A 21,289-nucleotide genomic window follows, 5' to 3' on the forward strand; every position below is an offset into this window, starting at 1 on the left:
TATCACGTTTTCCGGGATATTTTCTATGTATCTTACAAGTTTTATTTGAAAAAAAATGTTTTGTGCAATTCCGAAACTTGGCTTTACAGTATTAGCAACCGAACATGAATAGGGGCATTCGTGGCTCCCTCTGGTGACAGACAAACGGCAGTGGGCGTGTCCCACAAAGCCGGAAGGGAAAAGTATTACTTTCTTCTATGGCGGGGGTGAGGAACGGTAGGGCCCTTTTACGACTTGTGGACTTCAACTCCCAGAATTCCTGAGCCAGCATGGAACTCACCCGTTCTATGGCATCGGATACCTTAGCAACCGGCCCGGAAGTAGATCTGTGGCTACGTCCCTTCATTAATTTTAGTCTTTTTGTCACCTTGGTGACCGCTACGCCCGGCCAATGATGCTTCGCGCTCTTGGCTTTCCGCCTTTTCCTTTTCGCTGGCCGCGAGCCCAAACACTCCGATGCCGCCTCAGTATCACAGCCCGGGAAAGAAGGAGTTTCGCCAGCCGCGCCACCATGTAAGAGCTCGGGAAGGGAAGGGAACTTGGAAAGGGGAGAGCGAACCTCCTGGAAAAGCCTGGCAGGTACATGAAGCTTCTCTGTTTCCGGTTGTGTCAGGATCATGGACCGGATGTAGTCATCATAGAGATGGAAAGGACAGGCTGTAGATCACTGTTTTCCAACCTTGGCCACTTGTAGATGTCCGGACTTCAACTCCCAGAATTCCCCATCTTCAAGTGGCCAAGGTTGAGAAACACTGCTGTAATTATATATTAAAATGATGGCATCCCAATAGCCTTCCCTTTTTCGGCTGTCAGCTGTGATGGGGCAGCAGAAATGGTCTCCTTGAAAGTCAAGCGAAGCCTGACCTAGGTAAAGAAGAAAGAGCACCCCATAGTATTGCCATAAACCCCCTCATATCCTGGTCCCCGCATCGGAGCAAAGGGGGATGCTGGTTCTGGATAATGGTGGCTTGTTGGAGTCCTGTAAACTAAGCCTACGCCACAGTTAACAAGTCATCATATTTTCGTTTCCAGCTGTAAAACAGTGTTTCCTATCAACCTAAAATTTAAAGCAGGTCAGCTTCAAATGGCATCTCAAGGAAAAGTTAGACATGGAAGTGGATAAATGAATACAATTAGTATAAAAACATTTTAAAGATTTACCAACAATGCCATATTGCTATTATTACATAGGTTGGTGTTTAGTTATAGTAGTTCTCTTCTATTGTTCTTACATAGTTTGACAGTTCTATATGATGATGTCTGATCTGTGTCAACAGGAGAAAGCAATGAATCTTTCATAACTGATTTTGTTTGATCCTAGAGTCTCCTTATACTTTTAGGGAGGCTTTTAGAGATTGTTCCTTAAAATGAGATTTGGTGCCCTTTTACCTGGAATGTGTGCAGTGCCCCACTGTTTCCTGTCTGAAATACCTGTATAATGGTTATCAATTTAGTTGTAAAAACCTATAAAATCACTACCGGTAGATGGCAGCATACAGGTGCAGAATATTTTGAAAAGATTCTGTTTTTAAAATGCTATTTATTGATTCCTTTGAAATGGATTTATGTTGATAGTAAGCTGCCTCAGAGATTCCTGAGGGGAAAAGATAGAACATCAATAACGAAAATCTTGTTTATGGTTTGTTTATTCTACCTTACTGGTCCTTACTGGTTCTTATAGAAACTTTCAATTTTGCAAAGAAACCCACAAGCAGGGCGCAAGTAAAATGACTTTTTTTTTAACAAGAGAAGGTGACTTCCTGAAGAACCTTCCTGGAGATTCTTTTTAGCTAATAGCCATTCATAAATCTGTCCTTACATTAATTTGTCTTTATAAACCTTGCAAACCTTGCTACCATGAAAAAATTAAGGTCATGGGATGACCGCAAGGAGGGTTTCTACATATCTCTGTTACTATCTGCCACTTTGTGGTCATCCACATTTTTGCAGTCCAGGCCTGCTAGCCTAACCATCAACTTGATCATGAATTTTGTTTCATTTATAGGCCAGTGCCTCTATCCTATGCCATTTTTGATGGACCCTCATCAGATCCTCCACTTGTTTTCCTGCACGGGCTGTTTGGAAGCAAATCCAATTTTTCATCCCTTGCAAAAAAGCTAGTGCTGCAAACTGGTCGTAAGGTGGGTAAAAGGTGTACGATCAGCCAAAGAACGGTTGCTACTGATTTGCAAGTCAGTTGCTGCCAAAAACGAGCCATTTGTATGTTGAATACTGTAGTCAGAAGTTCTTTTGCAGGATTTTGTATAACTGAACAGAATGTTCTAAAATATTTTTCAGTCTGTCTCAGGTGAGCCATAGATTTTTATGTTTTTTTTATGCAGCTCTAAATTCAATACAACAGAGAGTCTTTGTTCTTTCTACTGTCTCTTGCTGCAGCTTCATCATCTCTACTGTCTCATAAACAACCTCCAAACATTCAGACAGGATTAAGATAGTGTTGCAAAGAAGAACAAGGGAAGTACATGTATATAAGAGAAGGAGGACATTAATCAAAAACAAGGTGTTGAACCACAAGTCATTAGCTAAATGAGAAAGTAGAATTGGTCTTATCTGAACTACGAATCCTCTAGATTTCTCTCATTAGGTTTCATGCTCTTGAGACAATGAGTACAAAAATATGAGCTTTCCGGATAATATCGGAAAGATTACAATGGTTCATAATGCATCAAAACTGAATCGTTCTGGATAGCAAAATGAGTGGCGTATAAATTTAATAAAGAAATAAAAATGAATAAAACAGAAGAAATGCAACTTTTAAAATTTTTTAAATTTGTTCTACTTTTTACAACACTGAATCTGCAGGTTATTCTGCTGATTTGTTTAATTTGGTGACCTTAATACAAATCTTATGCAATGCTTTTGGGGGGGGGGGGAGTCTGCAAATTTAGCTAAGCTATATCTTTTCCCATAATTCAAAATGAGTTCAGATTGGGCTGGAATTAAAACCCAAAGCTCTAAATTAATTGCTTCTTTTAAATCTTGGTTGGTTTTCGTCTCTCTCTCTCTCTTGCATAGTTTTAGTATAAATATATTAATTATATAATATAATTGTATTATATTAAGTATTTAATATATATATATAAACTATGCAAGAGAAACAGAGAAGAAAAGCAAACCTATTAAACCTATTAGAGAATCAACCTATTAAAAGGAGCTATATGGACAGGCTACGCGGGCGACTGCGGGCCACCACGTGTTTATTGGACCCGTGTCCCTCCTGGCTTGTACTGGCAACCTGGGAGGTCACACGAGACTGGCTCCTGGGACTGGTGAACGCCTCGCTGAGGGAGGGGTTCCTACCAGCCGCCTTGAAAGAGGCGGTGGTGAGGCCCCTACTTAAGAGGCCTTCTCTGGACCCAGTAGAGTTAGCCAATTATCGTCCTGTCTCCAACCTTCCCTTCTTAGCGAAGGTTGTTGAGAGTGTGGTGGCGCAACAGTTCCCTCGACACCTGGAGGAAATTATTTATCTAGACCCACGCCAGTCCGGTTTTCGGCGCGGCCACAGCACTGAGACGGCTTTGGTCGCGTTGATGGATGATCTCTCGAGGGCGAAGGATGGGGGTTGTTCCTCCATCCTAGTCCTGTTAGATCTCTCAGCGGCTTTCGATACCATCGACCATGGTATCCTACTGCGTCGGCTGGAGGGGATGGGGGTGAGGGGCACCGTTTTACGGTGGTTCTCCCCCTTCCTCTCCGGTCGTACGCAATGTGTGTTGACGGGGGAGCAGAGGTCGACCCTGAGGCCGCTCACGTGCGGAGTGCCACAGGGGTCGGTCCTCTCACCTCTCCTGTTCAACACATACATGAAACCGCTGGGCGAGATCATTCGAGGATTCGGGGTTGAGTGCCATCTGTATGCAGATGACACTCAGCTATATATCTCTACCCCGAACCACCCCAACGAAGCCATCAAGGTGATGTCCCGGTGTCTGGAAGCCGTCCGGGTCTGGATGGGTGACAACAGACTCAAGTTCAACCCTTCCAAGACGGAGTGGCTGTGGCTACCGGCGCCCCGCTTTAGCCAGTGTGTTCCATCTTTGGCCATCGGGGGGGGGAACAACTGCCCCCGGTGGATAGGGCACGCAATTTGGGCGTCCTCCTAGATTCCCGGCTGGCGCTAGATGATCATGTGACAGCCGTGGCTAGGGGGGCGTTCCACCAGGTTCGCCTGGTGCGCCAATTGCGCCCCCTACTAGAGCGGGCCGCCCTTCGCACAGTCACTCAGGCCCTGGTGACTTCCCGTCTTGATTACTGCAATGCTCTCTACATGGGGCTCCCCTTGAGATGCACCCGAAGGCTCCAGCTGGTTCAGAATGCAGCCGCGCGGGCTATTATGGGGAGTACTAGGTACTCCCATGTAACACCGTTCCTGCGCGAGCTGCACTGGCTGCCTGTGGCTTTTCGGGTGCGTTTCAAGGTGCTGATTGTCATCTTTAAAGCGCTCCATGGCTCGGGACCTAGTTACCTGCGGGATTGCATTCTACCCCACACATCCCTGCGACCAATCCGCTCTCACAGAGAGGGACTCCTCCGGGTACCTTCCGCTAAGCAGTGCGGGCGGGCGGTGCCTAGGAGTAGGGCCTTCTCTGTGATGGGCCCAACCCTCTGGAACGACCTCCCCCCCGATATTAGAACTACCTTGGACCTCCGCTCCTTCCGTAAGAAACTCAAGACCCACCTGTTTCGACTAGCCGGCCTGGCCTAACTGTAATTACAAGTAACACTCACTACTGACCTTCCTGGATGGCTTTTTAAATTTTTAAATTTTGGGGTTTTAAATTGGTTTTAGTATCGTTTTAATTATTTAATTAGTTTGGGTTATATATATAGACTGTATGTTTGCGTTGTTCTGTCTGGTGTTTTATGTCATGTTTTGTTGTTTTTATATATGAACGGTCTGTACACCGCCCTGAGTCCCTGCGGGGAGAGGGGGCGGTCTATAAATTTAATAAACCTAAACCTAGTAAACCTAAACCTAAATTCCCCCTACAAGGCCTGGTTTGAAGATTTGAAGAACTTCTTTGATCCAGAGCTTTTCCTGAATCTCTATGGGATGGAAATAATAATTAAGCTTTTCTGCAACTTACTCAAATGTATGTATTGCAACAATTTCTGAGGTGGTCAGACCTGGTAATAATCATCTATGCAATTGTGACATTATGTTTAAACTACTAGACTGCACAGCTGTGCACTAAATGAGGCTACCTTTGAAGAATCTCCTGGTTACTGGAAAATTCAACAGCTAGACTGTTCCTTGGTGGATCATCATAATTTCATCGTGTTGGTTTGAAATATACTTCTGGTAATTCTTAAGTAAGGTCTTATCTTTGCCAACCTGCTGGCTTCCCTCTTCTCTTGCCCAGATAGGTTCTAACAGTAGATGCCCGCAACCATGGGGATAGCTCCCACAGCCCCATCATGACCTATGAAGCAATGAGTGCTGACATCCATCTCTTTCTGAACCAGCTGCATCTCAGAAAGTGTGTGTTAATTGGCCACAGCATGGGCGGCAAGACAGCTATGGTATTCGCGCTACAATGGGTGAGCACCTCTGACTAGTTTCTTCTTCTGGTATTTTACTCCTGATATTGGAGTGATATAGCCTTTTAGACAAAAGGGGAGTTGATTATTGAGAGAGGAGGAAAAGTAGATGCTTAGGACGTAGAAATACTTTATTACTAGAAATTTGTGTATGGGAATGAAGGGGGAAACATAAAGTTTGCATCCATTGCAATTAAAAGATTTGTACACAATAGATAACATTGATAGATGATAGATGGAGGGGTGGTGAGTGGATGGATGGATGGTGCTTTAGGGAATCCTGTCATACAATATTGTGAACAAAAATACAACAGTTTATAATTTCTATGGCTAGCTAATATAAAAACAAATTGATAGAACAAATTGATCTGGAGTTGCCACTTAAAACACAAATCTGCAGATTCAAATTATCATATTTCCAACACTATGAAGAACTAGCTCTCTAGACAAGTCTATAATACTGAGAAAGGTGAGAAGAAAGGGAAGATGATGACATTGGAAACCATTGGAAAACCTGAAGGGCCAGTTTGGAGACAAATGATATCAAATAATCTCATTTTGCATAATTTATGGTTTTACAATTCTGTGTGTGTATGTATTTTGTCTCAAGACACAGCACACAAAAGGAGCTTTAAAAAACATTTCCTCTATTCTTTTTTTTTAATTAGCTACAAAATCCCAGGCTTAAACAGTTGTACAAGTTCAGGACACACAGACAAGAACTGAAGTACCTCAAAATGTATATACTGTATTTCAAATTAACAAGGACAGCCAACATCTAATTTACTGGGAGGGTGAAGGTAATAGTATTATAAAATTTGAAACAATTGTGAACTTACAACAGACTTGTAGCCAATTTTACAATTTTTAAGTAGTTTTTCACATTTACTCTTTTAGTCCCTACAGTTAGTTTGAAGAGCACGATGCAAAATAGATGCAGCAACTGTTAGTCACAGTTGACCCATTCTCCTCTGGAAGAAGGGATAGAGGACATAGATTGTAGTCAAACGTAAGGTTTTAAATCTCTTTTTTTTCCGGAAACACAATTGTCGTCTTCTTACAATGTCTGTGATGGAAACTGAAAGAGAAGAGCAATTCTTGTCTGATACACTGAATCTGCCCCTGGCTTAGAATTCTTTTTAGAGTCTAGGCTAGGGATTAACGTGACAGCTCTTTCAGCCAATGATTCCTGTGACCTTCTTCCCACCCACCCCATCCTCAATTTGTTCCTTTGCAGCCAGAACTGGTGGAGCGCTTAGTGTGTGTTGACATCAGTCCTAGCCAAACAAAAGATGTCAGTGGCTTTCAGAATTTCATCGCTGCTATGAAAGCAGTGGATATCCCTAAAGGTATTCCCCGTTCCACTGCACGCCGTATGGTCGAAGAACAACTGCGCCCGACTATTCAGGTAAAGCGTTTCTGTCAAAGAGCGCAAGTTACGTATTTCAGGTCCAAGCTACTTCACCTCTCTAAGTGGGGCGTGCAAAAGCGTGGGACAAGAAACTGTGTGGTATTTTTAAAAAAATAGAATATACCATTCTTCAGAGCTGGACACGTATTGCAATCTGATCCTAGTAAAGGGACAAAACGTAAATTGGTTTACCAAATTCAGCTTTATGTGGATGTGCTCACACCAAAATACATGCCCAAAGATTATTTTTCACATTTAAGCCATCATCCCAGTACTTTTACTTTATTTATTTTTTTCTGCGTAGGAGCCAACCATCCTCTATTTTCTACTTACCAACCTAGTGAATGCTGAGGACCAATTTGTATGGCGTGTGAATCTGGAGGCCATTTCACAGCATCTGAATGACCTCATGAGTTTTCCTGACTCCCAGACATCTTATCTAGGGCCTGCTCTCTTTCTTGGGGGTTCCAAATCTGGCTATATTAGGTAAGAGACTTGGAGCATCATTTAAAAATAATATCTGCAGAGTGGCAGCCTGAAGTCTTTTTATCTTGCATATCAAACAATTTCCAGTAAACAGTAGACTATAATCTACATCTCCCCAAATGGTAAATTTGTCCTGGTGAGTGTCTGCAGATGATGCTTTTGACCATAGGCATAATTTATTCTGAATTGTATTTTGCACAGCTAGACCAAATATATTTGGAAGCTTAGATCTGGTGGATGTTTCTACCGTAGTCTTGCTATTTAACTTTGGCTTTCAGAATGGTCTACCGTTTCTCCTTGCTTTTTAGAGCCAGTTGTAATCCTTTTTCACTGAGGTTTTTTTTTACTGCCTTTTAGTTTCTCTCCTTCATAAACAACTAGTTACCTTTATTTTATATGGTACAAACAAGTTATTTTATTATTAAATTACATTGATTGATATAATTTATATACTTCATCAAGTTCTTACTGCAATTTTTCCTATTTCCTTCCCATTTCTGTGGCTACTTTTCTGCAGTTCCAATAACTACCCTGAGATCAAACGGCTCTTTCCTGATGCTGAAGTCCAACATATTCCTGATGCAGGGCACTGGGTTCATGCTGATCAACCCCAAGAATTCATCACTGCCATTTGTAACTTCATTGCACTCCATCCACTCTAGGATTTCTGAACAGATCCACACAAACGATCCTATCAAGATTGGACGTTTTCTCGTTGGACTTAGAGTTGTTATGTGGCTCGTGGACTGATTTCAAAAGCTCCATGCAAGTGAGCCATTCAAAGTTTTGGACAAATTGTCAGTCCCCTTCCCTGGTGATCTGCTGCTTGGAAGAGTTAGAAGTGGGAATTAGAGAATGAGAGAAAAGAGAGATGTTAGAAAAAAGGAGCGTCAGAAAGCAAAACTGAGGAGTCTTATTCATTTTCATCTCTGGCTCAATCAGAACTGTTTGCTCCAGTTCTGCCAGTCATTCAATGCAGACTCCAAGAAGGTAGACCTAATGGAATATGCTCTCAGGTTTCCCACTTCTGACCTCAATGAGCAGAGAGATATTGAGACACTCAGAATCTTACCCATTTATTCAACTAGATAGCATATGATAAATACGATAATTTACTTGTGGTTAACAGGGAACTCTGGTCTATGCATGTATATATGTTTATTTATTTAATAACCTTACCAAAAAAAAAATATTGGTAAGCATCATGTTGACAATTCATTGTTGAGGTGAGAAATAGATTTCACCTCCAGTGTTTCTTAATTGTTCAATAATACAATACAATAATACAATAGTAGAGTTGGAAGGGACCTTGGAGGTCTTCTAGTCCAACCCCCTGCCTAGGCAGGAAACCCTATACCGTTTCAGACAAATGGCTATCCAACATCTTCTTAAAGACTTCCAGTGTTGGGGCATTCACAACTTCTGGAGGCAAGCTGTTCCACTGATTAATTGTTCTAACTGTCAGGAAGTTTCTCCTCAGTTCTAAGTTGCTTCAGCCAGCCCCCAGTCTATAATTCTTGATAACACTAGATTTATAATCCAGGACACAATGCTTCCTTAGACAATCTACATAGTAAAAAAAATGAGCAGCTGTTTTTGAATCAAGAAACCCAAATGGGCTAACTTGCGGACTTAATGCAAAATCCAGGATCTATGACTCCCATGGAATTGAAACATGGTAAATTTTATAAAACAGTTTATGATATAAAATTGTATAGGTAGTCCTTTACTTACAATCATGTAGTGATGGTTCAAAATTACAATATTGCTGAAAAAAATGGCTTATAACCATTTTCACAATTAGAACTGTTGCAGCATTCCCATGGTCACATAATCAAAATTCGGACGCTTGGCAACTGATTCGTATTTATGACAGTAGCAGTATCCCCGGGTCATGTGATTACTTTTTGTGACTTTCTGACAAGTAAAGCCAACGGGGAAGCCAGATTTACTTTACCAGTGTTTTACTAACTTAACAACAGCAGTGGTTCATTTAACAACTGAGGCCAGAAAGGTTGTAAAATGGAGCAAAGCTCAACTGTCTCACTTAGCAACAGAAATTTTGGGCTCAATTGTGGACGTATTTCGAGGGCAACCTGTAATACAACATGTCATAAAACATCTCCTGTGCTGATATTTGACCATACTATAGAGTTCAACGTGTACTATTCGCAAGGCAGATACATCTCCCAGTCTTTCTAGGGAAGACAGAATATTAGAAGCTTTGTCATTGTTGAAGATGCAATGAATTTGCATGGAAACATCTCTGAAAGGATGACCCAGTGGGATCAGAGGTTGTCTTGTACTTTAAAAGTGATGGATCCAAAGTACTAACAACCCAGTCGTAATCAACTCTTTAGGTTGCTGCTGGTCCTTGAAGGTGAAGGAAAGAAAACGGATCAGTTTCAGCTATATATATATGTGTGTGTTGTATTTGTGCTGATATGGGAAATATGGGTTTCTGCCTGCATGGTTTTCTGTGATGAGCCGAAGGACAAAAAGAGGGAGGAGTGATCTCCCTCCCATATTTGGGCATACCAGGGGTTGTAACACACACACACACACACACACACACACACACACACACACATATATATATATGTTTTCGTAGATTTTCACGGGTGTAGGTATGCTGGTTTTGTTGTATTCAGGTCTTTTCCCGTGTAAGGTTGAGATTGTCTTTGCAACGTTTCGGCAGGATCTCACCTGCCATCTTCAAGCTGTGGGCTTAAAATGTGATCGGAGCTGCCGTCTTTCTGTAAGTCTTGGTGGGAGGGGATGGGGTGCTGGCTTTGTTTCAATAAGTGGAATGATTGATTGTGTGGTTGTATCATGATTGGTGGATTGGTGCTGATTGGTGCAGGCTGTGTGTGCATTGTTGTTTTGTATTTTAACGGCTTGGGTGGTGGGTGGTGTTCGTTTGTTGGCTAGGGCTGGTTTCCAGATGTTTGGTAGGCGAGAGATATCATCACGTTTGTTCATGCTGTGGGGGTGTTTCTCTATTTCGATGGCTTCCATGATTATTCTCTTGTGGAGGTGTTCTGTTTTGGAGATTAACCTGGCTCCTTCAAAGTTGATTTCATGTCCTGTAGCTTTAAGGTGCTGGAAAAGGGAGGAAGTTTTTTCTTTTTTTCTTACTGCGTTCTTGTGTTCTGTGATGCGTGCATTTATCCTTCTGTTTGTTTGTCCTATGTATATTGCTGGGCAGATTTTGCATGGTATTTTGTAGACTCCTTGGTTTTCTAGCTGGATTTTGTCTTTGGGGTTTCTTAAGATGTTGGCTATTTTTTGGTCAGTGGTGAAGGCTGTCCTGATATTGTGCTTGTGGAGAATTTTGCTGATTTTATCTGTGGTGCCTTTGATATAAGGGAGGAGGGCGATGCCATTGTCCTGTTCTGTGTCTTGGTTTTTTGGGTTTTTGGGGTTTTGGGGGGAGTCTCTTTTTGGATTAGGTTGGTGATTGTTTTTCTTTGGAATCCATTTGGAATCCTCCCTAGGACACACCATCTACCAGAAAAAAACACACACCAACCGCTACTTAAATGCACAATCCCATCACCACCCTGCACAGATCAACTCTGTAGCCAAGACCCTCATCTCCAGAACCAAATGCCTAGCTGACAAAGACCACCTGAAAACTGAATTACACAAACTCACAAATGTATTAATCTCCAATGGATTCCAAAATATTTATTTATCAGTACAATTACAACATATATATATATATATATATATATATATATATATATATATATATATATATATATATATATATATATATATATATATATATATATATATATATATATATATATATATATATATATATATATATATATTGCTATAGTTTGGATTATTTAGCAGGCTTTTAAATATGAGTTATTTACTTAATGCCTATTTTTGTGCTAGTTGTAATTGAATGCCACTTTTAAAAGGAGATATCTAAATGAATCCATGGCAAGGAGGTTGTGAGCATTTGGCATACTCAGTATTTGTGATACTGACAATATTTGATGACATGTGACAGTATTTGTGATATCTGTGCATAGTTATTCTCTTACAGCATGACTCCTGCCGTCTCATGTGCTCAATTGTACCCGTCTCCTGTAGTCTTTTCCAGCAATTTGCAGATTGCCCAACTTTTTTAGTAGACTTTAAACCAATGTAAGGTTAAAAAGTGTTTCCCATCTCAGTCTTGGCAACCAGCAAGACTGCCTTTAAATGGCTTCATGCATTTTGCAGAATTATTACTAATGTTATTATCACTAGATCTCTTTCCTGCCTTTTTTATACCTAACTTAATGTGGCAAATGTAGATAATACAGGTGCTCCTCACCTTATGGCCTTAGAATAGTGACCATTCAAACTTACAAGAGACCCTGAAAACAGGACCAGGTTTTGAAATTCTGACGTGCCCCCTGCAGTCCCATGACCATATTTTGGGCACTTGGCAGCCGGCCCCCGTTTACAACTATTGGCAGCTTTCCATGGTTGCATGACTGCAATTTATGATGTTTTCCCCACAAGCCTGCATTGCATCAAGTTTCAAAACAAAATCTGTATAGTGAACAATGGGTTTGCTTTATGATACTCACTTAATGGCTACCTCAAAAAAGATCATAAAATTGGGTGCAGCCAAGACTTACAACTGAATTTATGGGTTCAATTTATGGTCATAAATGGAGGACTACCCATACAGTATTCCTGCCACCTATTTTCCCCAAGATCCTTGTGAGGTGGCTGGGCTGACGAGTGTGACCAACCCAAAGTCACCCAGGTGCTTTTCATGCCCAAGAGAGGCTTAGGACCCACAGTCTCCTGGTTTCTAGCCCAGCACCTTCAACACTACCTACACCAAACTGGCATAGTGCAAAATCTCTGCCTGGTAAAGTGAATCCCACAATTCTTTGCAAACAGTGATCCCTTTAGACCTCAGCAAGTCCTATTCTTTTTCAGGGAAGAATGCGAATGAATAAATATCTTATTTCGGAAGTATCAGTCTCTTTTAAGAAGTACTTGCATGAGTTCAGCCACACAGAACAAACCAAAATACTACAAATAGATTTTTTCCGATAGCTACCATGTTCTGAATTTGACTCAAATATTTGAAAAGTCATTGTATTTTTAACTATTTTAAAAGGCCTAAAGAATTTGGGATCAGAATCCTATGTTACTCAACTGAAGAGGAGGAGGAGGAGGAGGAGGAGGAGAGTACAGGGAAGAATATTTTTCATCTTGATGTAGCAGTTGTGGAATAAAATGTTCCCAAAGGCCATCTGGTCCCACTGCAACAAATCTTTTATCATTTTGTAACAAGAGTACAGTATTTGTTGAGCAACGGATTAAATAATCAACTGTTAATATCCTAACTCTTTTCTCTGTGATATGTAGCTCTATTCATTGTATTTTTTTTTAAGATTTGTTCACCACTTTGAGAGAGAATTCTTTCGTTTGAATGTCTGTGGAGATTCTCAGTCATCCAAGTCAAGGTTGTCCCAAAGGTGCTTTTTCAAAAGGCAACTGGACTTTATTTTTCCTTGGAAGACCTTTTGCCTCTCATCCAAGAAGCTTCTTCAGTTCTGTTCTTTTGTTTGAAGATTTTTATATCTACCGCGTTGGTTTGCAACCTAAAAAACAGAAGAGCATAAAAGGAGGTTTGGAAACAAGGGAAGGAGACCACAAACATCCAGTTCTGGCTGAGAGCAAGGCATTCTTATGATGTCAGCTGACATAGAAATCGAAAAAGCCCTGGGGAACAAGCCAGATTTTCAGCAGTGCCTGAGAATGCTTCAGCTTTCTGTTTCCTTTTCTGCATCTTGGCAGGACAAATGCTACCAAATAAGGAATCCACTGAACTGAACATTTCAGACACAGGAGACTGGACCATTTTTAATAAATGTTCAACTTGGAAAAAAATATTACCGATGTGATGGTTAAGAGTGGGAAAACGTTTTGATGGCACACAAACATTCAAAGCAACCCATAATTCTGAAGGGCAAAACACTTTGCCTGTCAGCACGGCTGCGTATGAAAGAGGCGATCGCGCCCACTAGCTCTATTTGGCGCAACTCATAATATAGTTTTGCAATGTCCTTCCCCTCTTATTTGGTGAAAATAACAAGGAGAACAGCCAAGACCAAAAACTTTATGAAACATAAGAGCCCGTTGTATCCAGTGGCTTTCCAAAACTCAAGAAAAGGCAAATTAGTTTGCAGGATACTTCCACAGCTGTCAGGGCTAGCTCTATTCCTGTTAAATTCAAGGGCGGGAAAAAGGAAACTTTTGCTAACTTTCTACAGAATGCAGGTCATAAGACACTTGTTCCAAGGCTGTTGTAACTTTGAACTGACATGAAAAGAATATGTCAAGGACTATCTGTATCTCACTAAAATTGTAATTCTTCAAGTCAGTGTGATAAATTTAGAAAAATGCACTTATTTTCCTTACAGACAAGAAGTTGGAAAAAGTGCGCACAGAGTTTATAAGGTGTGTTAACAAATCTATCATCAGCCAACTCTTGGATGATCTGCTTTGTAAGAGAATCATGGATGATGAAGAGCTGGAAGAAGTTCATGTGAAAGATAAGACACAGGACCAAGCAAGAATTTTGATTGATAATGTGAGAAGGGACCTGAGGCTAGCGCGCTCTTTATTTGCATCCTCCTGGCCCGTAATACTTATTTACCTGAACAAGTGGATCTCCAAAAACCTCTTACTGGTACTTGTGATTTTATAGCATGTCATCTAGCTTTGGGCTGGTTAGATTTGGTCATATTGGTGTAATAAATCATTTTGAAAGGAAACTTTACCATGATGATATGTCCCTGTTTTTTAGAAGAACATTCCTAAGAATGTTTCTATATACTGAGATATAGGTACATGAAATTTGAGTGCCTTCCGATTTTTAATTAGATTCATCATATCATATAAAAACTCTCCCTTTTTTTCCAGACTAAGACAGTGAATGGCGAACCTTTTGGGCTCGGCGTGTCAAAAATTCAGAAAAAGCCTAACGTGATTCTGCTAGTGTATCACGCCCTCTCCATCGGACAAAGGAGAAACAATTCTTAACAAACTGTTGTTTGCGATAGTAGGATGGGCAGCAGGAAAGCATGTCCCATTCTTGCACTCTTTTTTGAGGCTCCAGAGGCTGTGTGAGAGCAGAGCCGTTTTGCACAATTTCCAGAATGGTCCAGAGGCCGTGTGAGAGCATACTACATTCTTGTGTGGTATCTGGAGCCTCTGAAAGCCATTTGAGAACTTCCCATGCTTTTTGGAGGCTGCAGAGGCCACATGAGATTGTGGTGTGCTCTTACGCAGCTTCTGGACCCACTGGAAGTCATGTGAGGGTCTTACTCTTATAGGGCTTTTGGAACCTCCAAAAATCATGCCAGAACATTCTCACCTGATTTTCAGGGAGGTCCAGAGGTTGCATGCAAGCAGGGCCCTCTCAAACAACTCCCAATAGATCCAGAGGTGGTGCAAGAGTACAAAACATTCTCATGTGGCCCCTAGGCATGTCACGAAAAATGACAGTGTATGTCACTTGTGGACACATATCATAGGTTCCCTATCACCAGACTACATGGTAGCATGGACAAGAAACAGGTCTGGTGCTTTTTTTTCTCAATTGCTCATTTCAATTGAGACTGGGTTGGGCAGCCACATATGTACATTTTCTTCAATGAAGAAATAATTTGAAGGGATAGGTTTAAATGCCTTTGTGAACCGGAATAGTAGTGTTCAACATGGGAGTGAAGTCATCATCTTTTTACACCACCTGATGGGACAGATTATGGAATGTCAGAAGTATCTTAACACTGAACTGTAAGTTTTGCTATTAAGAATGCCTGATAATAAGCTTGATCTGAATGAGATTCCTAAGCGTGGAGTTAACTGCATGCCCCGAGCAAGACTACAGTGCTCGAGGCAGACGGGGCCGTTTTTAATAAATGTTCAACCTGGAGAAAATCTTATTGATGGGATCCTTAAGAGTGGGAAAACGTTTTGATAGCACATAAACATTCAAAGCAATTCATAATTCTGAAGGGCAAAGCATACTTTGCCTGTCGGCGTGGCTGTATATGAAAGAGGAGATCGCGCTGTCCGCCTCTATTTGGAGCAGCTCTTAATATAGTTTTGCAATCTTTGTAGGATATTTCCACAGCTGTCAGGGCTAGCTCTTCCTTGCTGTTAAATTCACGGGGGGGAAAAGGTGGGAAAAATTGCCGCAATGAGTGTGGTTTCTTTCACTTTCACAGTTGCCCAAGGCTGGAACTGCTGTTGGTCGTGAGCTTTTTTGTTCCCTGCCATCGCTGCCTAGTACCAGCTGAATCTTGAGGTATCATGGCAGGTAAGATCATAGGGTGCTTCTCCCCCTGCCCCCTTTCCCCCCTTAAAATCTGAAGTCCTGAAAGAGCGGGAATGTTTTATTTTCGCTCTCTTGCGCTGCATTTTTTTCCTCTTTGCACCGTTAACATAACAAAGATGAAGGAGCAGGGGGTTTGTTTTATTGTTTTGAGATTGTTTTATAGTTACAGGTTTTATTGCCTTTGTAAGTTGAGGGGAAATGGCATGGATTTTGTAAATTGTTAGTTAATAAGTTATTCTATATTTTACTTTGTATTTTAAACATAATTACTTTATATTTGGATTTGACTAATTTTTCTCTCTTTTAAAACGTTGATCAGGTTTTATAAAAACCATTAGATTGCAATGTAGGAAAACTTTATCCTGTAGCTGTATTGAAGGTCAAATATGCAGATTCTACCTCAGAGGAAGCTCCCAGGAATAAATCATACATATATTGCAACACTGAGCTCTTTATTCCTGGTAGGGGTGGGGGTGGGGGGTTCCATCTAAGTAAGTTAGACCCAAGAGCTTCTCCAAGAATAGTCCGACTATTTTTAAATCTTTGGAGTAATACAGTCCAATATATCTGAGTGCCCCCCCCCCCCACATGTTCATTTTCAGACCAATGAAAACCAAACAACTTCTGGCTGTCCATTTGAAAAGGAATGCAAAATAAAGCATCCTTTAAATCCAATACAATGAACCATGCAAAATCAAATAAAATCAAAGACATCAACGTATAAGGGTTTAGCACAGTGGGATGAATGGTCACTGTCGGTGAATTAATAAGTCAGAGATCAATAACCAAATGAAAGGATCCATCAGTTTTTAACAGGTAGTATGGGTCTTTAATAAGGAGACTTCCTTTTTGAGAAGATCATACTCTAAGAATTTATCAATAGACTTCAGTCCTGCTCTAGCTTCCTGAAATAGGGGATACTGTTTCATGTGCACAGGCTCACCCCCCCCCCAAACCTGGTTTCAGAGCAATCTCGGGGTGAGGGGGGGATTTTGTTCACCCTGGGAAATCCGATGCCCACATCCATGATGTAACTGCATCTAAGATGGATTGGCTTGTGTTGGAAGAAATGTTCTTCTGGCTTCAGTTCCAAGTGGGGAAAAAGAAACTGGAAACACAGATGCTGCTTGGAAAGATGGTTTAATGGTGGACAGTATCACATGGCTTGAGCTCCTGAACAGAAAAGGGGAAATCACATGCTTCCAAATGTTAGGTGAAGAAGAAAGAGAGGAAAAAAAGGGGCTTGCTGAGAGTTCCTGAGTATTTTTATACTCTCTGTTCGGCCCCACCTCTGTTTCCTCTTCCTGTATAACAAATGTATTCTGATTGGTTGTCAGACTCTCAGGGGCGGGGGGGGGATCTTAGCCAACTTTGTAGGTTGTGTGACTTTTGAGTCCCAAGCTTGGTTGAGTTCCCAGATGCCATGTGCTGAGTTTCTGTTGCAGATGGGTCTGCCTGAAGGAGGTATATATTTGTTATGTAGAATAGACTGACTCAAGGCCTTTTAATGGCTCATTGACAAAGGTCAGGGGAGCTATTAAGAGTGAGTCTGTTTCCTGCCTAAAAACATGTTTCTCCAGCTCCTCATTGACAAAGGTGGGGGAAAATGAGTTTCTGCCTTTCTTTAGGGGGAAATATTCTGCCCTTTTAATATTTCCTAAAATATTTCATTTTCTAGGAGAGAGGTGAGTACTAACTTCCTACAAAAGGAAATAGTCTCTTGTAATTTTGAGAGTAAGTCACGTCCCAAAAGAGGAATGGGACAGTCAGGCATATACAAAAAGCTACGTATCAACTTTTTCCCTCCAAGTGCCATTTCCAAAGGTTGTAAAAAGGAGTTACGTTGGACTTGTCCAGAAGCTCCGACAACAGATAGATTTAGGAGCAAGCTGTTTTGTCAATACAGAGTGTGTAGCACCAGTATCCATAAGAAAAGGAACATGTTTGCCTCCCACTGTAACAGGTACCAAGAGCTCTGGGGGCCCTAGTATTATATGAAGACTTTGCCTCTGGCTGCCTCATTCTTGTTATTCCATCATAAGAAGATTTGGACTGGTAGATACATGCTGGTTATCGCCAGATGGAACAAATTTATGTTTTACGTTTAATGGGCATGCAGCCTGCCAATGTCCTATTTTTCTGCACATTCATTTTTCTTAAGAGGTACTCCGTTTCCTTGTCCTAGAAATACATTACATCTTTGCCTTTCTAATCCTGTCCTTCCTCGGGCCCCTCTTCCAGGAGAAATACTTCCCTACCACTGCCTTGCAAAGCCTGTGCCAAAAATACATCATTCTATCTTGCATGTACATTTTCCTGCTTCTCTTTCTCCCTATTCACAAACACTTTATAAGTACTTTCCACAAGCTGGCTCCCTGGAAGAGGCACTGGTCCCTGTAACTTCTAACATCTTCCTATGAACAACATATTTAACATTCTCTGATTCTCTGGGGCATCAGGATCCAAATCAGAATATTGCCTCATATTATCACATAAACGACCTAGAAATGAACTTGGGAGTCTCATTGGGAAGTTGTCTGGTTTTATCCATACATCTTCCCTAAATTTTTCTTCTTTGGAATAGCAATCAGTAAAGCTGCAACTACTCTGTTGCTGTATTCCCATAACTCTCTCAGATGTGCTGGGATGCTTGGATCCCATATAGGCTCTTGAAGGGAAACAAAGCATCTCTAGCATTCTCTGGTATCTCTAATCTACCTTTTCCCACAACCACCCATTTTTCCTCCTCAGTCAGAAAAACATTAAACATAGTTTGTAAGTCATTCCATGTAGGATTATGAATAGGAATAATACTTCTAAACAATTCAGTCATTTTTGTAGGATTTTCACTGTTATGCTGGAATATTATTTTTCCAATTATATAAAATACTGGTGTCAGTTTTGGAAGCCATATTAACACCAGAAGCTTCCACACTGCACATTCTTGTGCTTGGGAAATTAGGAAGGAGGATTTGGTTAGGAGACAATTCTGGTGGCCAAGGATGAAATCTGACGTAGAGGATTATGCTAAAAGCTGTGCTATTTGTGCCACCATGAAAACCAGACCAGGGAAACCCCCTGGGTTTTTCCAGCAAGTGGTCAAACCCACAAACCCCTTGGAGGTGATTGTCATGGACTTTATTGTCGAACTCCCGGAAAGTGGAGGAAATACAGTAATGTAGACTATCATTGATTTATTCTCCAAACAAGCCCACTTCACAGCCTGCAACGGACTGCCTTCTGCCAAAAAGCTGGCAAAACTTTTTGTGAAGCACTTTTACAGGCTTCACGGCGTTCCCCGGCGAGTAATATCAGATTGCAGAGTCCAATTTACTATTAGGCTCTGGAGGTTGTTCTTGAGGTCCATTGAACCAGGGTTTAGCTCGGCTTTTCATCCTGCTACTAACGGATCAATGGAACAATCCAATGCAATGGTGGAACCATACATTAGATGTTATGTAAATTATCAACAAGAAAACTGGGCAGATTTACTACCATTCACGGAAGTGGATTATAATAATGCAGTACATAGTAGTACAGGGTTGATTCCTTTTCAAACAACTACCGGCATGGATTTTGTGCCTATGCCTGAATTGGCTAGAGAACTACCCACTTCCACGTCCCTAGCAAAATGGATAGCCTCATTACAAAAAGAGTGGGAGAATACTAAGAAAGCTTTAGCGGAAGCAGCTGAGAAATATAAAAAACAGACACACAAGCACAGGTCTCTCCAACCACCTTTTTGGATAGGAGACAAAGTGTATTTGTCAACTAAGTACCTAAGATTGAGGTTACTGAGCAAGAAATTCAGATCTAAATTCCTCGGTCATTTCCTATAGTGAACGTGATTAATCCAGTGACTGCCCAATTTAGCTTCCCTTGGATACTAGGAAAGATACATCCAGTGTTTCACAGCAGCTTATTGAAACCAGCAGTAGGATCTGCTTTAAGACTGATACCAGCTGCTCCTCCCCAACCTATGATAGTGCAGGGTGAAGCACACTATGAAGTTAAGAAGATTCTTGATTCTAGACTGCATTGGGGTCGGTTACAGTATTTAGTACTATGGAAAGGATACCCTTTGTCAGAAGCTACCTGAGTAAAAAGTTGGAATGTGAAAGCTGATAGACTAGTGAAACAATTTCATGATAAATTTCCTAACAAGCCAAAGAGTCCTCTTGGGGGTTGGGGCTAAGTGTTTTGATGGAGACTGCATTAACCCCTGTTTTGTGTTTTGTCTATTTCATTTTCCAGGACTTATTTTTTTCTTCAGGGGGGGTACGCCTGTCAGCTTTGCAAACCGTATTAACACTGGAAGCTTCTGCACTGCCACATTCCTATGCTTGGGAAATTAGGAGGGGGGATTTAGTAGAGGGAATGTAGTTAGACATAATAGCATTCTTCTTTTCATGGTCATGGTATTCCTGCACCTGGAGGAGGAGTGGTTGAAGTGATGTCTCGAGTTGGGACAGATTGGGATTGGACCATGTGATGAACTGATGGGGGCAGGGGATGGGTTTAGACTTTTGACTTTCTGAAGGAAAGCCTGGAAATCTCAGATTCGGGTTTTCCCAGATGTGCCTATACATCTACTCTAATAAATGGGAGCTTTGACAAAATGCCTGTCTTGGAGTTTTCCATTGGAGTTGGGTCTTTCCAGAATGCTGACAACTGGTGGAAAAAAGTATATAGTAACATACTTTGCGGGGCACCTGCAGGTGACACAACAATTTGCTCCCATAAAGGCAAAAGCCTTGAGTTCCCTCGCCTTTGAAGCTGATAAGACAGTCAAAGGGTAGCTCGATTCATTTCAAGGAAACGAGCAAGATGTGGATATTCTTGAGAGCTACTGTTTGGTGGAGAATCTAAAACACTTGAGGCGACAACTGGGCGCTCGGGGGGGGGGGGTGCTGCACTAATCTAGAGACCACCTTTTGTAGGACAATTTGTACATCGGGAACTGGGGCTGCCCCATTTGGAGGGCTATATACTGGTGGGAGAAATTCCAAGGGGGAATCTCAAACATTCATTGGAAAAGAATGTTGTGGAGGGGTCCACTATACATAATATGCTGACATTAGCTCAATAACTCTGTATTACTACTGACATTTAAAAACAGCTGAGCATACTAGTGTTACATTTTCCAGACTCCCATAATTCAGTCATAAGAGCAAGTATAATTGGTTGTTCAAAGGTGCATTCAGAAGGCCATGAGTAATTCTTTGAGAATTTTAATTTTGGCTAGATATACTTACAAAATTTTAACAGGCCTTGTCTTTTTTTCAATTCTATCCCGCTGGCTGCTAAAAACCTTTGGTATATACATCCGAGAGGGGTAGAAGCATCTCCACCATCCATTCCTTGTGAGTCTCTTATTCCTACATTCCCCATTTCAGGCAGTTTTAAATCTTCTGCCTGCTAAATCACCTCTGGGATCTGAAACAATGTGCATTCAGCTT

The 21,289-nt window shown here is 41.3% G+C and overlaps 2 protein-coding genes across 2 annotated transcripts in view; both read left to right on the plus strand.

Moving 5' to 3' along the window:
- Positions 1-289: 289 nt before the first annotated feature.
- ABHD11 (abhydrolase domain containing 11) lies at positions 290-9,950 on the plus strand. The gene is made up of 6 exons (XM_081942420.1): positions 290-513; positions 2,006-2,141; positions 5,389-5,562; positions 6,800-6,970; positions 7,278-7,459; positions 7,977-9,950. The coding sequence occupies exons 1-6, from the start codon at positions 392-394 to the stop codon at positions 8,119-8,121; spliced, it is 930 nt and encodes a 309-aa protein (XP_081798546.1). The 5' UTR covers positions 290-391; the 3' UTR covers positions 8,122-9,950.
- A 3,325-nt stretch (positions 9,951-13,275) lies between these two features.
- Positions 13,276-21,289, plus strand: part of LOC309386714 (caspase-1-like) — a 41,621-nt gene continuing 33,607 nt past the window's right edge. The window contains exons 1-2 of the mRNA XM_081942418.1: positions 13,276-14,177; positions 15,721-15,812. The gene's annotated coding sequence lies outside the window, so the exon portion shown is untranslated. The remainder of the gene's footprint in view (positions 14,178-15,720; positions 15,813-21,289) is intronic.

Source organism: Natrix helvetica, assembly GCF_964273705.1.
Source record: "Natrix helvetica genome assembly, chromosome: 2".
Classification (NCBI taxonomy): Eukaryota; Metazoa; Chordata; class Lepidosauria; order Squamata; family Natricidae; genus Natrix; species Natrix helvetica.

Bases quoted from the DNA above. Each gene is read 5' to 3' on its own strand.
- ABHD11 (XM_081942420.1), top strand. From the start codon at position 392: ATGATGCTTCGCGCTCTTGGCTTTCCGCCTTTTCCTTTTCGCTGGCCG. The intron at 514-2,005 runs GTAAGAGCTCGG...TTTCATTTATAG, and splicing joins TTCGCCAGCCGCGCCACCAT to GCCAGTGCCTCTATCCTATG. The intron at 2,142-5,388 runs GTGGGTAAAAGG...TTGCCCAGATAG, and splicing joins TGCTGCAAACTGGTCGTAAG to GTTCTAACAGTAGATGCCCG.